Here is a 24403-nt window from a genome sequence, read left to right as displayed (position 1 = left end):
GGATTCATGAAGGATTTCTATGTTCAGAATGTGTGATCTTGTCTTTTCCTTAATTTTTTACAGTTGTATAAATGTATAATCACTCAGAATTCACTGATTGTGCTCTGATTTCCTGTATGCATTTATAAACTGTGGTTCCATATGAGTTGTGTTCTGAATATTCAAATGCTGAATGCCCTGACTTCTATGTAAAGTCAAGATCATTGTTTATTAAGATGTTGTTGACTCCATAGGCCCAATGGAAACTTGTTTAATGTTTTTCCAGCATCCATATTTGTCTCAGTTATTTCACAAAGAGTTAGCCATCTTATCTTAATCAAAATCATTAACCCATCCAGAGAGAGCCCTCTCAGGTTGAGGAGGCTAAGCCTCAGCCTAAAGTAGGTTTGAAATAGTTACTTGAAGTCTTCCTGGTCTGCAGCCTTCCAGGGCCTGATTTTGAGATAACATTTTGGTGCGTCTGCCGGGAGCCTGAAGATTATTCTTTCCTGAAATCATGAAGCTGAACTTCTGAAGGTAGCAGGAGCTCAGAAATCTTTTTGAGGCTGCAAATCTACCTTGGCAACTCCATTGTTGAAGAATTCAAAATTCATACATTCATGGTGATTCCACTGGAGTTATGAAGGACCCAGATGCTACCATTCTTATTTCAAGGTATGCATGCATAAATTTTTCAGGAATTCATGGTTTCCCAAATCATTTTCCCAAGGATGCATATTTTCTAAGGAATGGTCCAAAATTCAACGGAGAAGATTTGAGTTTAACTTTGAAGCATCTATCTGAGTTCTATGATTTTATCAAGCTTCTTAGAGTTAAAAATGAAGATGTTTGCATTATGTTGTTCTATGATTCATTTCAAGGGAAATGCAAACAGTGGATTGAAAGCTTTCCTGCCAAATCCATTAAGTCATTTGAAGACTTTTGGTTTATGTTTTTGGAGGAATGGATAGATAGATCAGAGTTGGTGGCAAAATCTCCTTCAATTCAAGGTTTCAAACAATGGAATAATGATCATAGTAATGGAGAAACAGATGAAAATTTTTCTTTGTCCTTGTCCTCGTATCTAAAATCATTTGAGTGTAAGGCAGAGGATAAGATGAAATTTTTGAATGAAGTTGCTAATGACATTGAGAAAGACATTGAAGGTTTAGAAGGTCAAATTCAGGCATATAGTTTTCATAATCATGATCATTATTTTCAGAAGCTTTCTATGGCAGAACACAAGGAGAGAGTGTTGCTTCCTTTCTCTTTCACGATTGAGGAACTGTACACTGTTGTTGAAGATCAGTTTGCACAACCAGAAAGTTACAAGAATCATCAAGCTGATCATGTATTCTGGGATCCTATAGCCAAATATATGGAAGAGTTTTACTTTCCAGTGTTTCAGTTTTTCTATGAAGATCAGAGGCAATTTCAGTGGCACTGGTCATCACAATATCATTGTGGCTCTGAACTCCGATGCAGTCAAAAAACTCAAATATCAGATAAGACAAATGATTGGCTACATTGGAAATTTCACATTGATTGAGCTGAAAGAAATTTGAATTGTTAGGGTAGGTAGGTAGGAAAATGCAAATAAGCTCAAGGTTGACTGAGCATTTTTTCAGTAGATGTAGATTTCTTTCTCCTACAGTGATCATCAAGCTTAAGCTCGAGGTGAAAGCCCAAGAAGCTGGAAAGGAATGTTTATCAAGAAAATCTATGTTTTTCATAAAGAGGACAAAGCACTGGACCTAGATGTTCTTAGTGTACCGCAGGAGCACACTATCCCAAGTGGAGCCACCTGTTATCACTCAAGGAAAATATTTTAAATTCTGAACATCATTTTTTTTTTGTTATAAAGGTTTGGTGTTAGTCCCTTTGCAGGTTCCTGCGGATGAAAGTCACGTTTTTCTTCTCTATCAGGATTAGGCTTTTGGGCTTATCTTTCTTAAGATATGGACAAAATTGGTATTGCTGGGTCAAATGGCACTCCTTACATATGACAGCTGACGAATAAAGTTCGAGCAGGTCAAAGCAGATGGGTTTTCTTGCTTACGTGGATTATGGATGCTTCGCCAAATTTTGTTATCAATATTCATGAAGCTTTTGACAGCACTCTGTGTGCCATATGTCTTTGCCCATGATTATAATGCAAATTGAATAACAGCAGTTATCCTGACAACACATAGCATGAATGAAGCATAGGCCCTTTGTACATACATTGGAATTATGGTTGGAGGGCGGCTCTGTTGTCTTGGAAGTCCTCAACATTTGAAAATACGCTTTGGCAATTCTGGAAATGATCAGCAAAGTTCGCATGATAGACAAATCAGAAACAGTAGTTGCTCTCCGAAGAAGTATGTTTCTTCTAGTTTTAGCAGTAGTTGCAGCAATCAAGGGAAGTTGACATATATGAGTACCAGAAGTAATCAATTGGGATCTTCTCAGTTTTCTCCTATTATTGAAGAGAATGGCTGCAGTCGAACAGATGGACAAGGGGTGGCAGATTCAACTTATGCTACACCAAGTTCAGCAAAAGAGTGTTTCTCTTTTACACCAGAAAGTTCAATGAAGAAGGTTATAGTTGTTTTGAATGAAGATGATGAGAAACCAAAGAGGCAGTATGAGGCCCGTAGAATATCTGCAAGACGGAAAAAGGACATCCGAATTTACTACCCTGAAAGAGACCATCCAGAATCTATTGAAATTTGTCTCTCTGACATGGAATGCCTGGCTCCCTTACAATTTTTGTCTTCGGCAATTATGAACTTCTACATACAGTACCTCCAAAGATCTGAATTTCTACGTACTGATCACAAGAATGACTATCACTTCTTTAACACTTTCTTTTATAGTAAACTCGAGGAAGCTTTGGATTCTAAGTGTAAGCAAGAAGATGGGAATTCCTTTGCAAAGTTTCGGAGATGGTTTAAAGGAGTAAACATATTTGAGAAAGCGTATATCTTTTTGCCAATTCATGCTTGTCAGCATTGGAGTTTGGCAATTATCAGTATTCCTGCCAGAGAAGATGAAGATGGTCCCATTATTCTTCATTTGGACTCATTGGGTTTACATACTAGTCGGACCATCTTTGAAAATATTCGGAGCTACTTGAAAGCTGAATGGGAACATTTAAATCGGGCCGATGTCCCTGTACAAGTTCCAATTGCAGAGAAAATATGGAAATATTTGCCACGCAATATTCAAGAGAAGAAAATTCAGGTTTGGTAGAAAGTGGTTCCAACCTGCTGAAGCTTCACATTTGAGAGATTCAATTAGAATCTTGCTTGAGAAGCATTTCAAAGAAGCAGAAAAAAGCATTCAGGATACTATGGATAATGGTTCACTTCCAGTAGTTCTAGAGGACTTGGAGTGAAAGCAAAGTTTATTGAGGATATGGTACAGGATGTTCCTATCAATTCTTTAAAATCCATTTTGAAGAAGCACCTTCACCATTTTTATAGATGCCTGTGTGGTGGCTTGAAAGACGGGATGTCAAAATTGTTGTAGAAAGTATTAAGGGCCTGAATACTTTGGTGATGCCATCCGAGTAGGATTTGCTCTCTATGATACAAGCTCTCATTCTGTCCAATAAAATTGATTTTCATTCCTCAAGGGAAGGGATTTGCAAGGCTATTTGTATCAAGAAGTTGATTGTGAAGCATTTGAGGTCTATTGGATACAACTCTGCAGTTTGTAAGTCAGAGTGGAAGGGAACCGATAAAGTTCCAGGGGTTGAATATGAGTACATAGATGTTAACCAGACAGGTGTCTACAATTCAGTGATTGGAAGCCATATCACAACTATTTATTATTATGGATTCGCCAACCTTATGTTGAGAAGGTATGTTGAGGCAATACGGGCCTTCAATCAAGTTCTGTTGTATATAATAAAGACCAAACAGTTCCATCAAAAGTCTCCACAGTTTGACCAAATTCTGAAGAAACATGAACAGATGTATGCTCTATTGGCTATATGCCTCTCTATCTGTCCACAAATGAAGCTTGTTGAGGAAAATGTGAACAATCAGCTGAAAGAGAAGTATGGAGAGAAGATGGCAAGAATGTAGAGAAGTGATGAGGCTGTGTATGACGAACTTTTTTCATATGCCTGTCCTAAATTTATTACTCCTACAGTACCAAACTATGATGAAGCTCTTGTAAATTATAACCAGGATGCATAGAGGCTCCAGTTAAAGCTGTTCTCATCAGAAGTAAGACAGCAACAGCTTTTGTCAGGTCTACAGAGCTTCTTGAAGTTGTATACATCCATCTCAATGGAAAAGCTTGCGAATTTTATGGACGTTGATGAGTCTACCTTAAGGACAACTCTTATGACATACAAGCATAAGACTCATGCAATTGATCATGATGGAAGAATTATATCAAATGCGGATGTTGACTTTTATATTGATGAGGATATTGTTCATATTGTTGAATCAAAGTCTTCAAAGCTATACGCTGATAACTTTATGCGTCACATTATCAAGTGTGAAGAGATTATTAGTGATTTGGACAGAGTAAGCTTGAATAAGATGGTTGCTGTTTTTGCATTATGGAAATGCCAGCTGTAATGAGGTCAAACATCCAAATTTTGTAATTAGAGAAGAGCAGTCTTAAGCCATGAACTGTGGCGATCATTTAGCTATGAAAGGAAGACTGCGCTTTTGAAATTACACAGCAGTTTCGTAGCGCGCTACGAAACTGCTGTAGATGCATGTTACAATTCAGTTGATCAATTATGATTGACAAAGCGGCAAATCTTTTTGAAAGGTTTTGTCATCACACAGGTACATGAAAACGATGGACAACACATCAAGGACGTGGCAGTCTGCTCTATTTTGGGTAATTAAAGGATAAAGGCATGCTTCTTTGGATTCGAATATTTTGAGGCAAACCAAGGACCGACAAACAGGGACAATTTTCTATTTTTCAGGGGCAATGGAGAAAGTGCGACATCAAAGTCCAGCAAGAAGCTTTAAACATCCATCAAGGCTACAGCTGTAGTAATCCACTTGGCAGAGAATGAATCTTGATTGTAATAAATGCTATGTTCAGCATGATGTAGAATTAGAATCCTAATTGTTTTAGGTTTCTAGAGCTGTCAATTAGTAGTCGGTTGTATTTATTAGTTTTTTAAAAGGTTAATAGGTGTCATTAGAAGTAGTTTTCGAATTCCCCTCATGCTTGAGGAGGAATCTCGATTAGTTAGAATAAGAGCTCTATATATGGCTGAAACAGAAATGTAATGAGGGTTGGAAAACTTTATGACAGAGCATTGTATTTGGCTTATGTAAAGACAGAGTTTCAGTAATATAATTTGGCTTTACTTCTCAGGATTCATGAAGGATTTCTATGTTCAGAATGTGTGATCTTGTCTTTTCCTTAATTTTTTACAGTTGTATAAATATATAATCACTCAGAATTCACTGATTGTGCTCTGATTTCCTGTATGCATTTATAAACTATGGTTCCATATGAGTTGTGTTCTGAATATTCAAATGTTGAATGCCCTGACTTCTATGTAAAGTCAAGATCATTGTTTATTAAGATCTTGTTGACTCCATAGGCCCAATGGAAACTTGTTTAATGTTTTTCCAGCATCCATATTTGTCTCAGTTATTTCACAAAGAGTTAGCCATCTTATCTTAATCAAAATCATTAACCCATCCAGAGAGAGCCCTCTCAGGTTGAGGAGGCTAAGCCTCAGCCTAAAGTAGGTTTGAAATAGTTACTTGAAGTCTTCCTAGTTTGCAGCCTTCCAGGGCCTGATTTTGAGATAACATGCCCTATGGGAGGTACAGATGAAATTGTTGTTTATACTATTGTGACTAATTTATATTCAACACTCTTTATCTCTCTATTTCCATTTACATATTTGTTTCTCTCTCTCACTAACTTCTTCCCTCATCGTCTTTACCTCCCTCTCTCTTTTTCCCATATGCACTTCATCAACTGTCATTAAGACAGTTCCATGAGCTCTTTTCCTTTAATCGATGAAGAATTCACCTTAAAATAGTGAATATTTTATGTATGTCAAATATATTATATCATAATGTGTTATGCTCTTAACCTGCAAAATGATACCCAAATACAGAATATGCGAAGAAAAGATACCCAGAACACAGAATAGCAATGATTTTATTATTCAGAGAGTAATGTTCACTTGCCTCTTCGAGGGGGCAACCTCCAATAGAGCAGAGCTCGACTACAAAATAAGACATGATGCTCCTCGCAGGGAGTCTCTATCCTTTATATATGACTCATACATGCAATACCACGGGCCAATACTGTGGGTTTTATTAATACCATCTATCTAATACTACGGCCCATTTGCAACTAACTGTGGTTCCTTCATTAATTTCGGATTAACCACTTACAATTATTAATATGGGCTTTATTGACTCTTGACTATGACGTGATCCCATTACATAAATAAGGGGGTTAGGGTGGGACCCTAACATGCCCTCCCCCTTAAGACTAGCCTTGTCCTCAAGGCTGAAGCTGCGGAAACTGCTGAAGAATAGTGGCTGGTTCCCAAGTTGCATCTTTCGGAGAGGTGTCTTTCCATTTGACAAGGACTTCCTTAATCATGCAGCCACGCAGTTGCTTGTCTCGTGTGTCTAGGACCTGTTCGGGTTGAAGCCAGATGGACCCTTCTTCGTCCAATTCAGGTAGACTGGTCTGAATTCTGTAATTGTTCCCAATCACTTTCTTGAGGCATGAGACATGGAAAACTGGATGGATTTTTGCAGTAGGTGGCAAGGCCAACTTGTAGGCCACTTCTCCAATGCGCTGAAGTACTTGATATGGTCCGTAGAATTTGGGAGAGAGTTTCTGACACCCCTTGTCTTTGAGTGATGTTTGGTTATATGGTTGTAGCCGTAAAAAGACCTGATCCCCTTCTTGAAATTGGCACTCTGAGCGATGCTGGTCTACCTGTTGCTTCATGCGGTTCTGAGCTTGATGAAGATTCTCTCGAAGATGGGCGAGCATGGTTGCGCGGTGTTGTAGGAGTTGATCCACTGCTTGTACTTTTGAGCATCCCTTGAGATAAAAAGTAGGTGAAGGCGGGAGTTGACCATATACTGCTTCATAGGGAGTCATTTTGGTGGTGGCACGATAGTTGGTGTTATACCACCATTCAGCCAGAGGTAACCACTGTACCCAAAGGTGTTGCTTTTCTAAAGTGAAACACCTAAGGTAGGTTTCTAGACATTTGTTGACGGCTTCAGTTTGACCATCTGTTTGCGGATGATAGGAAGTACTGAGTTTTAGTTGAGTGCCTTGTATTCTGAAGAGTTCCTGCCAAAAATTACTGGTGAAGATCAGGTCGCGGTCGGACACAATAGAAGTGGGCATGCCATGCAATTTGAAGATCTGATCCATGAAATATTGAGCAACCAAAGTTGGTGTAAACGGGTGGGGTAGGGCGCAGAAATGAGCATACTTCGACAGCCGGTCCACAACCACCATGATGACTGACTTGTTCCCTGACTTTGGAAGACCTGTAATGAAATCCATAGAAACCTCCGTCCAAATTGATGCCAGAATGGGCAATGGTTGTAATGTGCCTGGTGTGTTGACGGTTTCCCCTTTGTGGCATTGACAGACATCGCATTCTACTACGAAAGTAAGGATGTCCTTTTTCATGTATGTCCAAAAAAATGATCTTCTAGTGCGAGCATATGTCTTCTGAAAGCCCGAATGTCCTGCAATGGGAGATGAGTGCAATTCTGCCAAAATGAGACTTTTGAGGGTGGATGTTGGTGATATTACGACTCTATCCTTGTAGCGAAGAATATCATCCTGCCACGAGTAGCCCTTGGTGGAATTTGGATCGACCTGCAATTGAGAAATGAGTTGGGAGAGCCCGGAGTGTGAAAACCATTCCCTGCGAGCCTCTTCAATCCATTCTGGAATGAGGAGGGAAATTGCTAGCAGAGTACTTTCCTCCTCAAATTGGCGAGATAATGCATCTGCTACACTATTGTCTTTCCCTTTCTTGTAAATGATCTCATAATCATATCCCAGCATTTTGGCTAGCCATTTATTTTGTTGTGGGGAGGATAGGCGTTGCTCCAAAAAATATTTAAGACTGTGATGATCTGTGCGGATTTGGAAACGTCGCCCCAATAAGTAAGGTCGCCAGGTCTCGACTGCATGTAAGATGGCCATCATTTCCTTCTCGTAGGTTGATTGGCCCAGATTCCTCCCACTGAGTTGTTGGCTTGTGAAGGCCAACGGTCGCCCTTCCTGCATTAAGACCGCCCCAATACCTGTACCCGAAGAATCACATTCAATGACAAAAGATTTGGTGAAGTCAGGTAGTGCTAAGACTGGAGTGGAACACATGGCATTTTTTAGAGCTGTAAAGGCCTGTTGTGCTTCCTCATTCCAGAAGAATGAATTTTTCTTTAGGAGTTGGGTGAGGGGCTTCGCTATGCGACCATAGTTGCGGACAAATTTACGATAATAGCCTGTGAGACCCAAAAATCCTCTCAAGCTCTTCAAGGTCTTAGGTTGAGGCCATTCCTGCATTGCCTGGATCTTTTTGGGGTCCACCTTGACACCTTCACGCCCCACAATGTGGCCCAAATACTCTACTTCTGCCATGCCAAACGAACACTTGGACATCTTGACAAATAATTTATGCTTGTGGAGCAATTGCAAGAGTAGATCTACATGCTGAAGATGTGCGGCCCAAGTGCAACTATAGATGAGGATGTCATCGAAGAAGACAAGGACAAATTTCCTGAGATATGGTTTGAGAATGTGGTTCATAAGGCTCTGAAAAGTAGAGGGGGCATTACAAAGACCAAATGGCATGACCAGGAATTCATAATGGCCTTCATGAGTTCTGAAAGCAGTCTTGGGGATGTCGACTTCCTTCATGCGAATTTGGTGGTAGCCTGAGCGAAGATCCAGCTTAGTGAAGAATTGAGCCCCATTGAGTTCATCCAGCAAATCATCAACCACCGGGATGGGAAATTTATCTTTGACTGTCAACTTATTGAGGGCCCTGAAGTCGGGACACATCCGCCACTCCCCATCTTTCTTGAGCACCATGACCACTGGGGATGAATAAGGACTAATGCTGGGACGAATGACACCTGCTTCCAAAAGTTCCTTGATGATTTTTTCTATTTCATTATTTTGGGTGAACGGATATCTGTATGGGCACACATTTGGGGGTTGGGCCCCTGGAACCAAGGTGATGCTATGATCATGTTCCCCTCGCGAGGGTGGAAGCTCATGAGGCTTGTCAAAGACCGGCAGATGGTTATTTAAAATCTGTTGCATCTCAGGATGAATTGGCAGAGGCTTGGTTTCGACTGCCTGGATCGCATTAAATTGAGCTACAACTCCATGATTGCCCTTTTTTAACAATTTTTCCATCCTATGCGAGCTGATGATAGAGGGGGCTCCCGCTTGGAGTCCACGGAGGGTATGTGTGTAGTTGTTCTACTTAAAACTCATATATAACTCCTGGAAATCCGTTGTGATTCGCCCAAGAGTGCGGAGCCATTCAGCGCCGAGGACAATGTCGCAACCCCCCATGTGTATGGCAAACATGTGGGTTTTCAACTGATAATCCCCCATTTGAAGTTTGACAATTTCACAGCGGCCTTCACATTTCATTATCCCTCCATCCACAATTTGAACTTGGAAGTTAGAAATTGCTCGTACAAAACAATGCACTGCTTCTGCGACTTTTTGATGGATGAAATTATGTGTACTTCCACTATCAATCAAGACTACTACTGGGCGATGTTTAATAAAACCTCTGATTTTGAGAGTTTGAGGGGAAGAAATTCCTGCCAAAGCATGCAACGAAATAATTGGTTCGTCAGAGACATTGTCCTTTTGGTTGTCTTCTTCTAGCGGCTCATGTTCCTCCACTGGTGGATCTTCCTCTGTAGAGCTGTAGTCAGTGGCATCAATTTGAAAAAAATTGGGCTCCTTGCATTTATGACCTGGGGAGTATTTTTCATCACAGTAGTAACATAGGCCTTGCTTTCTTCTTTCGGCCATTTCTGCAGGTGACACCTTTTGGACCTTAAGTGTTTGAGTCGTGTTGTGAGCCTGTGGGGGGCGACCTTTAGTGGAGAAATTTGGGCGACTGTATTGGGTTGCTAATGCACGTTCCACGTTACGAGCTACCTTGCAAGCCTCTGTCCATGTGGGAGGGTGGTGCAGTAGGACTTGGGCATTGATAGCTTCTTCAAGACCACTGATAAAACATTCCGTGTAGAACACATCTGAGAGACCCCAAGTGCGGAAGGTTAAGGCTTCAAAATCTGTAATATATTCATCCACTGTACCAGTCTGTCGGAGCTTAGTAAGATGACCCAAAAAAGATGATTCCTGGTCAAAGCGGTCTTGAAGAGCTTTGGTGAATTTGGTCCAAGTCCTAAAAGGTCCAGTGCAATGTTGATGCCATTCCCACCATTGCCACCTTTCATTGTCCAAGTACATGCTCCCCAACATAAGCTGAGTCTCATCATCGAAGATGTGATTCAGTTTGAAATACTGCTCCATTTGTGCTATCCATGCCGACGGGTGAGAACCGTCAAATTTATGCATATCCAACTTGGGAGGTCGCTGACTGGGTTGTTGGTGGGTGTGCCAGATGTGAGGAGAGTGGGTAGACTCACCCTCATTGTGTTCATTGCCATTATACATCTCCTCGTGGGCTTGCTCCTTGCCCTTCAGGACTATTTTCTCGACCATGCTACATAGTCTGCTAAGCTGAATGTGGAGGGATTGCACTGATTCTTCAAGTTTGTCCATCCTTTCATTGGCCATCACTTCAGCTCTAGTTTCTACCATACACCAACCTGATTTTTTTGAAAATTGGGACCACCTAAAAAAAAATTCACTAAGAAGTGAATGGTACCACCGTGCTCAGCTCGTCGTCCTGATTCTGATGGGCTAGATCACCAATAAGCGCCCCAAAAGATCTCAGACTTTTTTCTTTTTTTTTTTAACTCCTAACGGAGTTTTACTCCTTCCTTATCAATACTGCAGTGGCCAAATCCTCAAAACGTCAATGCGGCCAAAAGTCCTGTGAAAATTATACCCCGGTATAGGAACCCTTCACAACGACTCCGATCTGGTGGATCTGAGAGATCTGAATGGCGGATCTGATAGCTCTGGGCGGCAGAACGGACTGCTTCTACGGATCTGATGGATCTAATAGATTGGAATGGCTGATCTGCGAACTCGAGACTGCGGGACTGATGTCTGCTGCTGCTGCACTCCTTTTCACAAGCGGATCTGGAAGAGATGATGTGTGATCCCCCGATAGAAAATGGAACTATGGTCTTGAGGAGTGTCAGGTGCTACAGATCGCAATATACATAAGGGTCTGGCAGTAGTACTCGGCCCAATGTTTCAGGGCTCTAACTAAGGAGGATCGACCGTACCCTTAGCCGTACAACCCGACTACCCTATCGTACGGGCGAGTAATCTCTCCGAGTGCTGTTCTTGGTGTACTATAGCCGCAAGATGGCCGACGGTTTATCTATGGCGAGGTTTCAAGGGAGCCTAGGGGGCTTCCGATATACCCAGAGGGTACGTGGAAGACAGTCCGTGTGCGGTTCTGTCTAATGCGCTACTACTCGAAGGGGTACCCATAGGGGTTACAAGGGAGTCCAACAAACGTGACCACCTCTTGTATTTCCTGCGTGCATGCCTCCCCAAATCCGTAAGTTTATGCGCTCAATGACAGATCCCGTGGTTTAAAGACGCCGGAACACGTCTCTAGCCAAAAAAAAATTTGCTAAGAAATGGAGATCCCACCGGCCCTGGAAAGTGCTCTGATACCACTTGTTATGCTCTTAACCTGCAAATGATACCCAAATACAGAATATGCGAAGAAAAGATACCCAGAACACAGAATAGCAATGATTTTATTATTCAGAGAGTAATGTTCACTTGCCTCTTCGAGGGGGCAACCTCCAGTAGAGCAAAGCTCGACTACAAAATAAGACACGATGCTCCTCGCAGGGAGTCTCTATCCTTTATATATGACTCATACATGCAATACCACGGGCCAATACCATGGGTTTTATTAATACCATCTATCTAATGCTACGGCCCATTTGCAACTAACTATGGTTCCGTCATTAATTGTGGATTAACCACTTACAATTATTAATATGGGCTTTATTGAATCTTGACTATGACATGATCCCATTACATAAATAAGGGGGTTAGGGTGGGACCCTAACATAATGCATGAGTGACATTATAAAAAATATTTGTAATGAATCTTAATACAAATAAAATAAAATTTTATTTTTTTATATTTGTCTTAAGAAAAGTGAGATGAAATCTTTTTATATACATGTTCACATATAATAATGTATCAAAAATCAAACTTAAATTAGTTCTAATGCTATAAAAAAAAACAAATTGATCTCTGAGTTGTTTTGCCTTAGCATGGAACTTCACTTTAGATGACTTGATTTTATCCTTAATATCATTAAGCTCAGCTTTAGAATGCACCTTATTAGCCATGTTAGTCTAAATCTTATAGTCCATTGTTGGATTGACTTAGTACATTGGGGGATTCACTTTCAAAATTACATTATGAAAACATGTACAACTCATGAGATTCATAGCTATTTGTAACTACCAATTGACTTTTCCTTAGCATAGATATTTCTCATACAAGTCAAGCGATAAATGAAATACAAACTCCATAGACTCACCATTTCAGACATTAGAAGGAATATTATTCAATTTTGTTACAAGAATGATCAACCCTACTAATAAAACCTTAAGTCTCCACAACAACTTTCTAGGTTGATATAAGTCTCAAGCTTTTTAGTGATCATGAATATAGTTTTGATATTAATAAGTCTAGATTTCTTTGGTGATCATGAAAATAGTGTGCTTTGCCTAGTATGTGAATTGTTTAGTGCTTCTGCCACCCTTCACACTTTTGTTTCTTCTACCACTTTTGATGTGTCCAACTTGATCACACAAAGAGCATTGAGTGGACACTTGTGGTAAGTTACCAACCTCATATTTCCATGTGGCATTGGCCTATCATGTAAACAAAAATGGAGCCATGTTAACATTACCATAAAATGTAAACAAAATGGAACCATCTGACTTTAGAAACTAATGCAAAAAAAATATTGAGATCAATTATTTAGAAACAATAAAATAGGGTTTCTAGTTAGATGATTTTAGCTATTTTTTGGTTTTGTATTTTTAAGAAATCTCAAATTTGACAAATGAATTTGCAAGTGATTTTAGTGGAACTTAGAATAATTGAATTCCACAAAGGACATATAAGGTGGAAAATTGCCAATCAAATTATTATGCACATGAAAAATCACACATTAATCGCTTATGACCCAGAACCATTTCCAGTACACTTTTATCCCAATGGAAATAAGGGTGGCTTTGATGTATTAGCCAAAGGTAGGAATTATCACAGTCATAACCATTGCATACATATTTGAGATAGACACTTAACAACACCAAAGAATTGCATCTCAGACATTAAAGGCAGTAAATGGTTGGTTAATTGTCAAATTGTTACGTAGATGAAAAATCACACATTAATCACTTATGGAACAAAACCATTTCTAGTCAACTTTCGTGCCAAAAGCAATAAGTTGGCTTTGATGTGATTGGCCAAAGGTAGTTATTATAGCCATTGGAACCACTGCATACATATTTGAGACTTATTTGGCTTCCTCTTAACTCTTATAGACTTGGAAGTCCTAGTCCATAAGCAACATTTATACATTGTCATGTTGTTGTTGGGAAATTTCTTCTTTTTTAATTTCCTCAACAACTAATCCAATAAATAATCTCACATTTGATAGCAAATTAGGAATTTTTACTATGTTGCTTCCTCTTAACTCTTATAAACTTAGAATTCCTAGTCCATAAGGGACATTTATACATTGTCATGTTGTTGTTGAGAAAATTCTTCTTTTTTAATTTCCTCAACAACTAATCCAATAAATAATCTCACATTTGATAGAAAATTAAGAATTTTTACTATATTTACAACCATTTGATAAAGAGAAATGCACTTAGCTTAAAGAGATTTATTTTTCTCTTCCAACCATGCATATTTTCCCATGATGAATGCATATCATTATCTCTAATTTCTTTGTGAGATTGCATCCTACCATTCACATATAAAATTGAATTCTTACTCTCTCCAATGAGACTTTTATCTTTTCTAACAACTCTATGGATATTAGTGGTTTAACATAGTTTCTGAAATGTGAATGATGTTCTATTCTAAAATCACTACATGATGCAACATTTCATGGTGATCCCCAAAACAGTGAAGCAATCTTCACCAACTAGAAAAAGAAAATTTGAAGGCATTTAGATAATCGCCATCTTCTACTTGAAACAAAATTTGATGCTACATACATAGCCAAATCTCGCAAAATATCATGTTGAATAAAAGAAAGCTCATGGTTGCTACCATAAAACTTCACCTTAGTACCTCTCAATAGAAAATTATTTTTTAATTATATTTTATTCAAATAATTATATTATTTAAAATTAAATAACTATAAATAGATTTTTTAATTTACACTTACTAAGCTATATTATATTTTTATCACATTTTAAAATAAATTTAATAAAGTTTTATTATTTAGAATAATTGTAGTGAAAAAAACAAATCTTTAATATTATTAATATATTTTAATAAATTTATAAATAAAATTGTTTTTTTTTAATAAATTAATATTAATGATTTCATATAAATTTGTTAATTATAAATAAATAAATAAACTGAAAAAATAAAATTGTCTATGATTTCATATATATTGAGTGAGAAGGTATTATCTTCCCATATTTCTTAAGTATCATGATGATTTCAATATCTAATATGAAAACGATTTAATTTGATTCTTCCCCAAATATTTTTTATTAGAAGTGGAAAGAACATCTTCGAAGACTAAGAAGCAATCTATGTTGGAAATGTTATAGAATCTATCAATTTGGCATAATGTAAGTGATTTCTCTTTATCTTCTAGGTTTGAATGACATTTTGTTTACTAATTTCTATCTTCAATTTTTATATATCATAATTGTTCTTAAGTTTATGTCTTAGGGCGTTTTCTTTGCAACATCTAGTGCAATTGCTAATATATCTCTTTTATATTTCTTTAAAACTAATGTCTAACCACCCATTGAATCTTATTCATGCATCTATCTCTTATAATGCACAAGTATCCATGCCGGATTCCTCGTAGAATTTTGTCCGAGTCTCTTTTTCTCTTTATCTTTTAAATTAAATGACATTTTGTTTACTAATTTCTATCTTCAATTTTTAAAAATTATAATTCTTCTTAAATTTATATTTTACAATATTTAATACAATTACTAATATATTTCTTTTATATTTCTTTAAAACTAATATCTAACCACCACTTGAATCTTATTCATGTATCTATCTTTTCTAATGCACAAGTATCGATCCCGGATTCCTCATAGAGTTTTGTAACCGTTTATAGCCGAGTCTTCTTGTAAAAGCTATAATTGCACATACGCTCAAGCTTGGTAGTCTGACTTCTTTGACATCTCATTCAAATCACCGGTAAGAGAATATTGAGAACATTCATTTTAATATGTGAAAAAAAAATTTATATATATATTATTTGGGTATTTATTTTATAATATATTTTATGTACTTTTAATTTTATTTTAAATTAATATTATTATTAATTATAAAAGAATTAAAAATTAAAAGATTAGTTTTATTATTATTATTATTATTATTAGAAAGAAATAATGGAAATAATGTATAAGTTAAATATACATATGAAATAAGATTTTTATTTATGGAGATTTATCAGTTTTTTATTATGGAGATTTTTAATTTGTAAATACATTTTCTTACAATATTAGGACTTATCAATATCATATGTCTGAAAAAACATATCTCATTTTATATGACATTTTTTAATTAATCAATCTAATTAAAAGAAAAAAAAAATCATTAAATCTAATCTTAATATTTGAGTTGTTTTTACTATTAAAAATATTCTAAAATAAAATTGATTTATATATACTATTAAGAATATTAAAAAACATTTAATAAATATTAAATTCTACCATTTATCTGATAATTAAATTATAATTTTATTCTAAAATATATATATTTACTATATTGATATATGTAAAAGTTGGAAAATAATCAAAATGTACATATTTATAAACATTGGGGAGATAGTCAAAATATACCTACTTATCATGATATTGATATATGTAAAAGTTCTATAACCATTTGGGAGCTAAAACGATTCTGACTATACTGTAAAAGTTGGTGTATTCTGTCTCAGAATCGATGGCTCCACAGCTTTGGATATTAACTGCAAAACTATCCGAAATATGTTCGTTATAACAGCATTACATAGCACACTATGGTTATCATTATCATAATGTATATTGCAGAGGGCATGATTCGTTTCTCAATTTTACATTGTGTTTTGGGTTTAAATTTTTTTAATATTGTTTATAAAATGGGGCTAATTATTTTAATCTAAAAAGAGTTATAGAGATTGTTTTTTCATAAATTTATATTTAAAAATAAAATTTATATTAATATATTAAAAATAATAATTTTACATTAAAAATAATGTTTATATTAACCTATTAAAAAATAATAATAAAAAAATTATATATAATTCAATTATAATTTTTAATTGATATGTAATTTATTCATTATTCCATAGGTAAAAAAATGAAAATAAAAAAAATTATATATAGTTCAATTATAATTTTTAATTGATATGTAATTTATTCATTATTCAATAGGTAATTAACGTATCATAATTGATAGCTAATTTATTCATTATTCAATAGGTAATTAACATATCATAATAAAAAAATTATTATTGTTATTACAATGCAATATATAACATATCATAATAAAAAAATTATTATTGTTATTACAATGCAATATAAAAAGAGATGTTAAATTCTTTTTATTTCTTAGTAAGGGGCATTTCTTTTATATAAATAAATAGATAGATAAATAACAAATATTTTAGTGTTAACTATAAATAAAATATTTAATGTTCATAGTAAAATAAATTTATATAATTTTAAATAATAAAAAATAAAAATAAAAATAAAGTATTTGAAATTCAAAAAAAAATTATATTTTCAACAGGTCACATTCTTAATATGTAATATTGAAGAAAAAAATCAATATAAATTATAAATAAAATATTTAAATATACATGTTGAATAAAATGTTTCACCATTAAATCTATTTATACAAAGAGAGGGGGTGGGTTTTCTAATTCAAGGTATGAGGGAGATCTTTAATTATAATATTAATAAATAAATAAAAGTAATTATGTGTATGTGTTTTATACTTTCAGATATGAGAAGAATGTTTATCTAGAAATATGTTAATAATCAAAAAACATGCTAATAAATAAAATATTTAAATATGCATGTTGAATAAAATGTTTCAACATTAAATCTATTTACAAATAGAGGGGGTGGGTTTTCTAATTCAAAGTATGTGGAAGATCTGTAATTAAAATATTAATAAAAAAAAAAAAAATATGTGTGTATGTGTTTTATACTTTTAGATGTGAGAGGAATGTTTATCTAGAAATATAATAATAATTAGAAAACATACTAATAACTAAAAAATATAATAATAATTAGAAAACATACTAATAACTAAAAAATATTTTAATGTAAAGAATACGAATTATAAATAAATTATTTTAATGTCAATTTATTAAAAAAACTACTTATGAATACATTACTTAAAATGAAAAAGATGTCGAAAAATTTGCACTAAGGGGTTGGATTTTGAAAAAGGCTCGCTCAAGTGGAAGGATGGTGGAGCTTTCGAGATCTGGTAATCGGGGTTTCCGATATTGTTACAGGGTTCTGCCCCCATGGACACCGGAGGGGGCCTCCCCCTCCTCTACCTCCTGAGATCGACGCTTTCAAGCGGCTGGTTGCCTCCTGTGGCAAGAGGAAAGCTAATCCGAACCTGCAAAAGTTTGTAAAGAAATTTGAATCCATCCCCTCCGTTGAATTGTCTGTGAAACGCCCGTGCCAGACTACGCTAAACCTAGCAGAACACGGGATCATTGGACAATTTACGGGCCTCTGACCCCCTCACAAAGCTATCGATGGTTGTGTCCAGTGAAATTGGAGGCCCTTCGTCTCTGAAAGAATATGAAATCATCTGGTAGGTAGAGGCTATTATGTTTTTGTTTTCGACTCAGCTGAAGATCGAGATCTCATTTTCTGAAACAGTCCATATTTCATGGGCCCTCAGGGGCTCTATCTAAATAAATGGACGTCGAACTTTGATCCTTCCCAGGATATTCCTTTAGTCGTTCCTATCTAGGTAAGGTTACCCCACCTCCCTCTTCATTGTTGGAATTTGAAATCTATGGAAACCATCGGAAACAAACTAGGCAAATACATCGATAGGGTTAAAAGGAGAGAACAATATTCGTGTACCAGAATTTGCATTGAAGTCGACTTGGAGATAGGGTTGCCCGAGGAAATCAAGCTAACCGTAGCTAGCTCGTCTCACATACAGGAACTCAACTATGAACAACTCCCTTTCAAGTGCCGACATTGCCACGGCTATGGCCATTTTGCTTGAAACTGTAAGAAGAAATCTGAGGAAGAATCTGAAAAAGAGAAGGGAAAATTGTCGACACAAGCCCAAAAAGCGGGCACATCCAAGTAGGCCAACAGAGTGAAATGGAAAGGAGGGAATACAGGGATCGGATGATCAACTGTTGGGAAGAGACTACCTGAAGCTCATTCCACAACAAATGACACCGCTTCAACAAATCCTTTTGTTGTTCTAAACCCTCCAAAAGATCAGACCCCACCTGTTCTTAAAGAGGGTGAGGTGCAATAGCATATTGACCAGATTACAGAGGCTGAAATAAACTCGGGATCACAGGAACAAACTGGAACAGCCACTTCAGAAATCCCTTGCATAGATGCAACCCCGCAAGAAACCTATGGCTCTCCAGCAGGCACCATATCCCCACCCTCTTATGCAGAAATGATCAAAAAGAAAAAGCCGATAGACAGCTCTGGTTCTTCTGAAGAAGACTCTTTTGAGCGATCCACCAAAAAGGCAGGAAGGAAGTCTTGTAAGGAGATCAGAGAAGAAGAGGCAGAGAGATTAAAGATGCAGGGCAGTCAGTCTACAATCAAAATGTCATTAGGCAGGAACACGAGGGCTAGACCCCCAAAGGGAGGCCCTACTCCTTCTTACTCCGATAAATAATGCAGATTGTCTCTTGGAATTGCAGGGGTTTGGGGAACCCATTGAAAGCAGAAGCAGTTAAAGATCTATCAAGAATGGAACCCTCAGATATCCTCCTGCTCCAAGAGACAAAGATAGAATAGGATGCTCTTCTATCCTTAAGTCGAATCAAGTGGAAGAAGAACGCAGGCAAAGCGGTCAGCGCTCGAGGTACTTCAGGGGGTCTTGCAACCTTATGGTCAGAGGATACGTTTCAGCTGAAAAGCTCTTTCGCAACCCAACACTGGATATACACAGAACTTCAACATCTTTCAAGTAAGATTTCTTTGGCTCTTTTCAATCTTTATGTCCTAGTTAATTTCTTGGAAAAGAAGGACTGCTGGAATTCTCTCTCAGATTTCCTAGAAATCTACACTCCCCCAAACATCATACTAGCGGGGGATCTTAACATCACTTTAGATCCGAAAGAGAAAAAAGGTGGAGTTCGAGGTAAAGATCCCTTTCATGATTCGATGGAGTCTCTGATTCTTGCTTGGGACCTCCTTGACTTCAAACCTAAGAAAGGTCGTTATACCTGGACCAACAATAGAGTAGGTAATGCCAACATTGCTGCTCATCTAGACCGGTTTCTAGTTCAAATTTCATTGATGGAGGGGAAGCATTTAATCTCTTCAAAAATTCTGCCTAAGATAACATTAGACCATAACCCCATCTCTCTGCTGCTAGAAAAAGAGGAAGACTTAGGCCCTATTCCATTTAGATTTAGTCCTCTTTGGGTAGCGAGAGAGGGCTTTATGGACATAGTGGCTCAAGCTTGGTCACAACCAGTTGAAGGATCCCCCAGCTTTGTGTGGGAGCAGAAACTTAAGTACACTAAGTATGCCTTAAAAAGCTGGGCAAAAAAACCCCTCACCACTCCAACGAGCAATAGACAAAAGATTGTGCAGACTTTAGCCGAGATCCAGTTAGGCATGGAAGAAACTAAAACCACCAAAGCTCAGCTGGTCATCGAACAGAATGCCCAGTTCAACTCTTTTCTCTCCTTTCGCCAGGAAGAGGAGTATTGGCGCCTCAAGTCTCGCAACCTCTGGCTGCAAGCTGGAGATAGAAACACTTCATTCTTTCACAGACAATGCAAAGCTCATCTCTCTCGGAATCACATCTCGAAAATATCCACCAGGGAGGGGGAAGTCATCAAAGGTCACCCTCTTTTAAAACAGGCTGCCACATCTCATTTTTAGCAACTGTTTCAGGAGGATGGTACTTTTGATGATGTGTTGGCTGCTGATTTTTTGTCAAACATCCCTTCACTTTTCACTATAGATTTAAATGTTGGTTTATTGAAGCCTTTTACTTAAAAAGAGATAGTGGAAGTCATATGGTCAATGGAGTCGGATAAAGCCCCCGGGCCAGATGGCTTCTCCATCCATTTTTACAGAGTTTGCTGGAATGTAATAAAATTCGATCTTCTCCGAATGATAAAATCATTCCAAAAGAAATCCAAAGTGGGAGGTTATGCCAACTCCACCTTCCTCGCTTTAATACCGAAAGAATTTAACCCATAGACTTTTGACAGGTTCCGGCCTATCTCGCTCTGCAATGCCTGATACAATATTCTCGCCAAACTCTTAGCCAATAGACTCAAGCCTCTGTTAGGGAAGCTGATTTCCCCTCTCCAGGGTGGGTTTGTCAAAGGAAGGCACCTCATAAACAATGTGATCCAAGTGCAAGAAGCCCTCCACTCTAGTCACATTCGGAAGGAAAAAGGCATGCTCATCAAGTTGGATATGTCAAATGCTTTCGACCAGGTTAAACTCTCATCCCTCTACAAAATCCTTCTCTCTTTTGGTTTTAGTGTTGAGTTTGTCAACTTGATAAAAGACTGCACATATAGGCCTTGGATAGCGCTCCTGGTCAATGGCAGGCCTGCTGGTTTTTTCCAAGCTACAAGAGGGCTCCGACAAGGGTGCCCTCTATCACCCTTTCTTTATATCCTGTTGGTAGAATCCCTAAGCAGAAAGCTAACAATTGAAAAGGAAGCAGGCTCTATCTCAAGCATTAAGGCAGCAAGAGGTGTGGATCCTATAAATCATGCCCTCTTTGCAGATGACTCTCTCCTCCTGGGAGGGGCCTCAATTAAGATAACTAGGGCTTTAAATGAAATTCTTCAACATTTCTGCTTAATTTCAGGAGCCTTGATCAACAAAAGAAAAAGTGATGTCTACGGTTGGAATGTAGATCATCCGTCTATCCTTCGAATAGCTTGCTCCTTGGGATTCTCTAGGTATGACAAATGGGAAAAGATCAAATATCTAGGCCTTCCCTTAACCTTGGGACCAAGCCCTCCTTCCCTCTGGCTCGAAGTAATAAGCAAGATAAAAGCAAAAATAGTATCTTTGGGAGGTCATTGGCTAACAAAGGCTAGGAAGCTGGTTTTGATAAAGGCAGTCCTCTCCGCCCTTCCCATCTTCCATTCTTCCCTCCTGCTAGCGCCCAAGTCTATCACGGAACAGATCTCCAAGCTCCTCCAGGACTTTCTATGGAACGGGGGTAAGGGCAATCAGAGCAAGTTACATCTGGTAAGATGGGATATCCTTAAAAGACCATTTCAGGAAGGTGGGTTACAGATTCGAGATCCAGGCCTGGAAAATTTGGCTTTAGGTGGAAAAATCATTTGGCAGCTGTATGTAGACAAAAAGCATCCTGTCAGCAAGCTTCTTTGGATGAAATACCTAAAGGGAGGCTCCTTGAGAAACCTCACAACAGCATCTACTCCTTCAGGAACAGCAATTTGGAACTTAAGCAGAAGAGGCATCGATCACTTACAGCAACATTTATACAGAATCTCGGGCAATGGCCTGAGAACCTTATTGTGGGAGGATACTATTCAAGGGAATGCCCCTTTGGCCTCCTTAAATTCCTTAAACGAGATAAATATTTGGTTAGTGAACAAAGGTCTCCTTCGACTTGCAGACATCTGCTCTTGGGATAGCAAAGGGAATTGGGCAGGATGGACTTTTCTAGAGGTCCCAGAACCTCTTCTCGCTCAAAAAACTTGTTGCTTACAGCTCTCTCCGGCCTCACCCCAGTACACCGCTCATCCAAGGACAAATGGGGGTGGGGAAGAATAGGAAATTACACAGCAACTCAAGGATTCTCCTCTTTACAATCTCCTCATGCCCCTTCTCTGACACCGACGCTCTGGAAATCAGTTTGGTCCCCCTTTAGCCTACCAAAGGTGAATTTCTTCACTTGGTTACTCATGCATAAAAAGGCATTAACAGGTGAAAATCTGAATAAAAGAGGGTTCCACAGCCCCTTTAGATGCTGCTTATGCAACTCTGCTGCTGAAACTTCCGATCACTTATTGGTTGACTGCGATTTCACTCAAGCAGTATGGAATTTGGTCCTTCATGGCCTCCGTGCTCCTTCCCCCTCTCAGACATCTGTTGTTTCTCTGTACATCTCCTGGACAAACCGAAATCCTGAGAAAAAATCCAAAAACACAGCCTGGAACAACATCTGGCAAGCTATTCCAAAATGCCTTTGGTGGAAAGTGTGGTTGGCTAGAAATGACTGTGTCTTCAACAACAGGCTTCCGAATCTAGTGGTAGTGGTGGCCAAAGTGAAAGCCCTCTTGCTGGAATCTGCAGGTAAATCTGCTTCCGCCTCCTCTTTACCTCCAGAAGCTTCTGCGTGGCTGGGATCCTGCTCGACCGGTGAGAGGAAAGAATCAGTCAGCAAACCGTTGAACGCTCCTACTTGGCGCTTGCGACTCACAGAAGGTGACTTTCACATGTGGTGGCAGGGGACCTCAAAAGCCATGATTTTCTTCGATGGAGCGTCCAAGGGGAATCCAGGAATTGTAGGTGCAGGGGGCTTGATTCTTTCCCCGGACAGATCGAGTGAAACCGGTTTCAGTTGGGGCCTAGGCACTAGCTCGAACAACCAAGCAGAGAGTTACAGTCTTTTAAAAGCTTGCCAGATTGCGAAGGAGCTCGGATATAAAATAATACAAATTTTCGGAGACTCAGAGCTTTTGATTAAACTTTTAAACTCTGAAGACCATTTTTATAATCCTTCATTAAACAAAACTCTACAGCAAATCCGAAACAGTTTGAAAGATTTTGACAGAGTTTATTCTTACCACATTTTGCGGGATTTAAACAAGCAAACTGACTCTTTGGTAAACAAAGGTTGTCTGCTGCCTCAAGAAAACTTTATTCTCAATGGAGGACCCTGCTCGCTTCATCCTCTGCCTTAACCAAGCTACAGCAGGCAAATTTGCATTCATTGGCCTCACCACTCTGTATGAAGTTTGGTTCTCTCACAGAATATGCTCAGCGCATCATGTAATTAGTTGCACTTTTCTCTAAAATACAATTTTTTATTAGTATTTACAAATACATAATACATTCTTTTTTAGTATTTACAAATACATAACATATAAAAATATCTCTAAAACACAATTTTTTTTTAGTATTTAGTATTTACAAATACATAGCATATAAAATTATTTCTTAAATACATTCCGAAATTAACTTTCTTGAAATACACTCCCAAATACTTTCATGAACAATGTCATGAAAGATTAAAGAGGAAGAGAACGGGCTGAAAGTTCATTTTTAAATATAAATATGGCACATCATTTACATTATCTTTTCTTTTATTTTTTTGAAAAATTAGCCCAATATAGCTTTTAAATCTAAACTTATTTAAATATCTAAGAATGATGAGAAATTCGAAGAGATATGCCTTCTCCAAGCCATGAGAACTCCTCAATGAATAGCTTCTGAAGTTAAAAATAAAAAGCGCCTCTATAAAATAAAATGGTAATAGGGTAATATTGATATTAAAGCCTATTAACTCTTCAAGGTGTTCGACTTGGTGCGGGGGATATGGTTCTCATAGGTCTCATACATCCCTTGGTTACATCTGATTCCAAAGTTGATGTCATTTTTAAGTATACATCAGAAGATGCAAGGTTTCTTTGAACTTGTGTTTATTGTAAATTTTAAAAATATTTTAGTATCTGATTTTAAAACTAATGTCATTTTTAAATATATATCAAAAAATGTAAAGCTTCTCCTAAACTTATTTCTATTACAAATTCGAAAAATATTTCAGAATATAATAGTTAAGAGAAGTCAAAATAAA

At 37.5% G+C, this 24403-nt stretch overlaps 1 protein-coding gene and 2 pseudogenes across 1 annotated transcript; all 3 read left to right on the top strand.

Annotated features, from left to right (window-relative positions):
- Nucleotides 1-2366: 2366 nt before the first annotated feature.
- LOC149187119 (ubiquitin-like-specific protease 1D pseudogene) lies at nucleotides 2367-3477 on the top strand (annotated as a pseudogene).
- Nucleotides 3478-3601: 124 nt separating this feature from the next.
- On the top strand, nucleotides 3602-4594 carry LOC149187118 (uncharacterized; annotated as a pseudogene).
- A 17914-nt stretch (nucleotides 4595-22508) lies between these two features.
- Nucleotides 22509-23510, top strand: LOC149187117 (uncharacterized). The gene has a single exon (XM_089409557.1). It carries the CDS (start codon nucleotides 22509-22511, stop codon nucleotides 23508-23510), a length of 1002 nt encoding a protein of 333 aa, XP_089265683.1.
- Nucleotides 23511-24403: the final 893 nt, after the last annotated feature.

This window comes from Pinus tabuliformis, chromosome 3_1 (assembly GCF_031772625.1).
Source record: "Pinus tabuliformis cultivar Carrire ecotype Pingquan chromosome 3_1, CPIR1, whole genome shotgun sequence".
NCBI lineage: Eukaryota > Viridiplantae > Streptophyta > Pinopsida > Pinales > Pinaceae > Pinus > Pinus tabuliformis.
The sequence above is the reverse complement of the archived record's forward strand: the minus strand, read 5'-3'. Positions and strand labels throughout refer to the sequence as shown.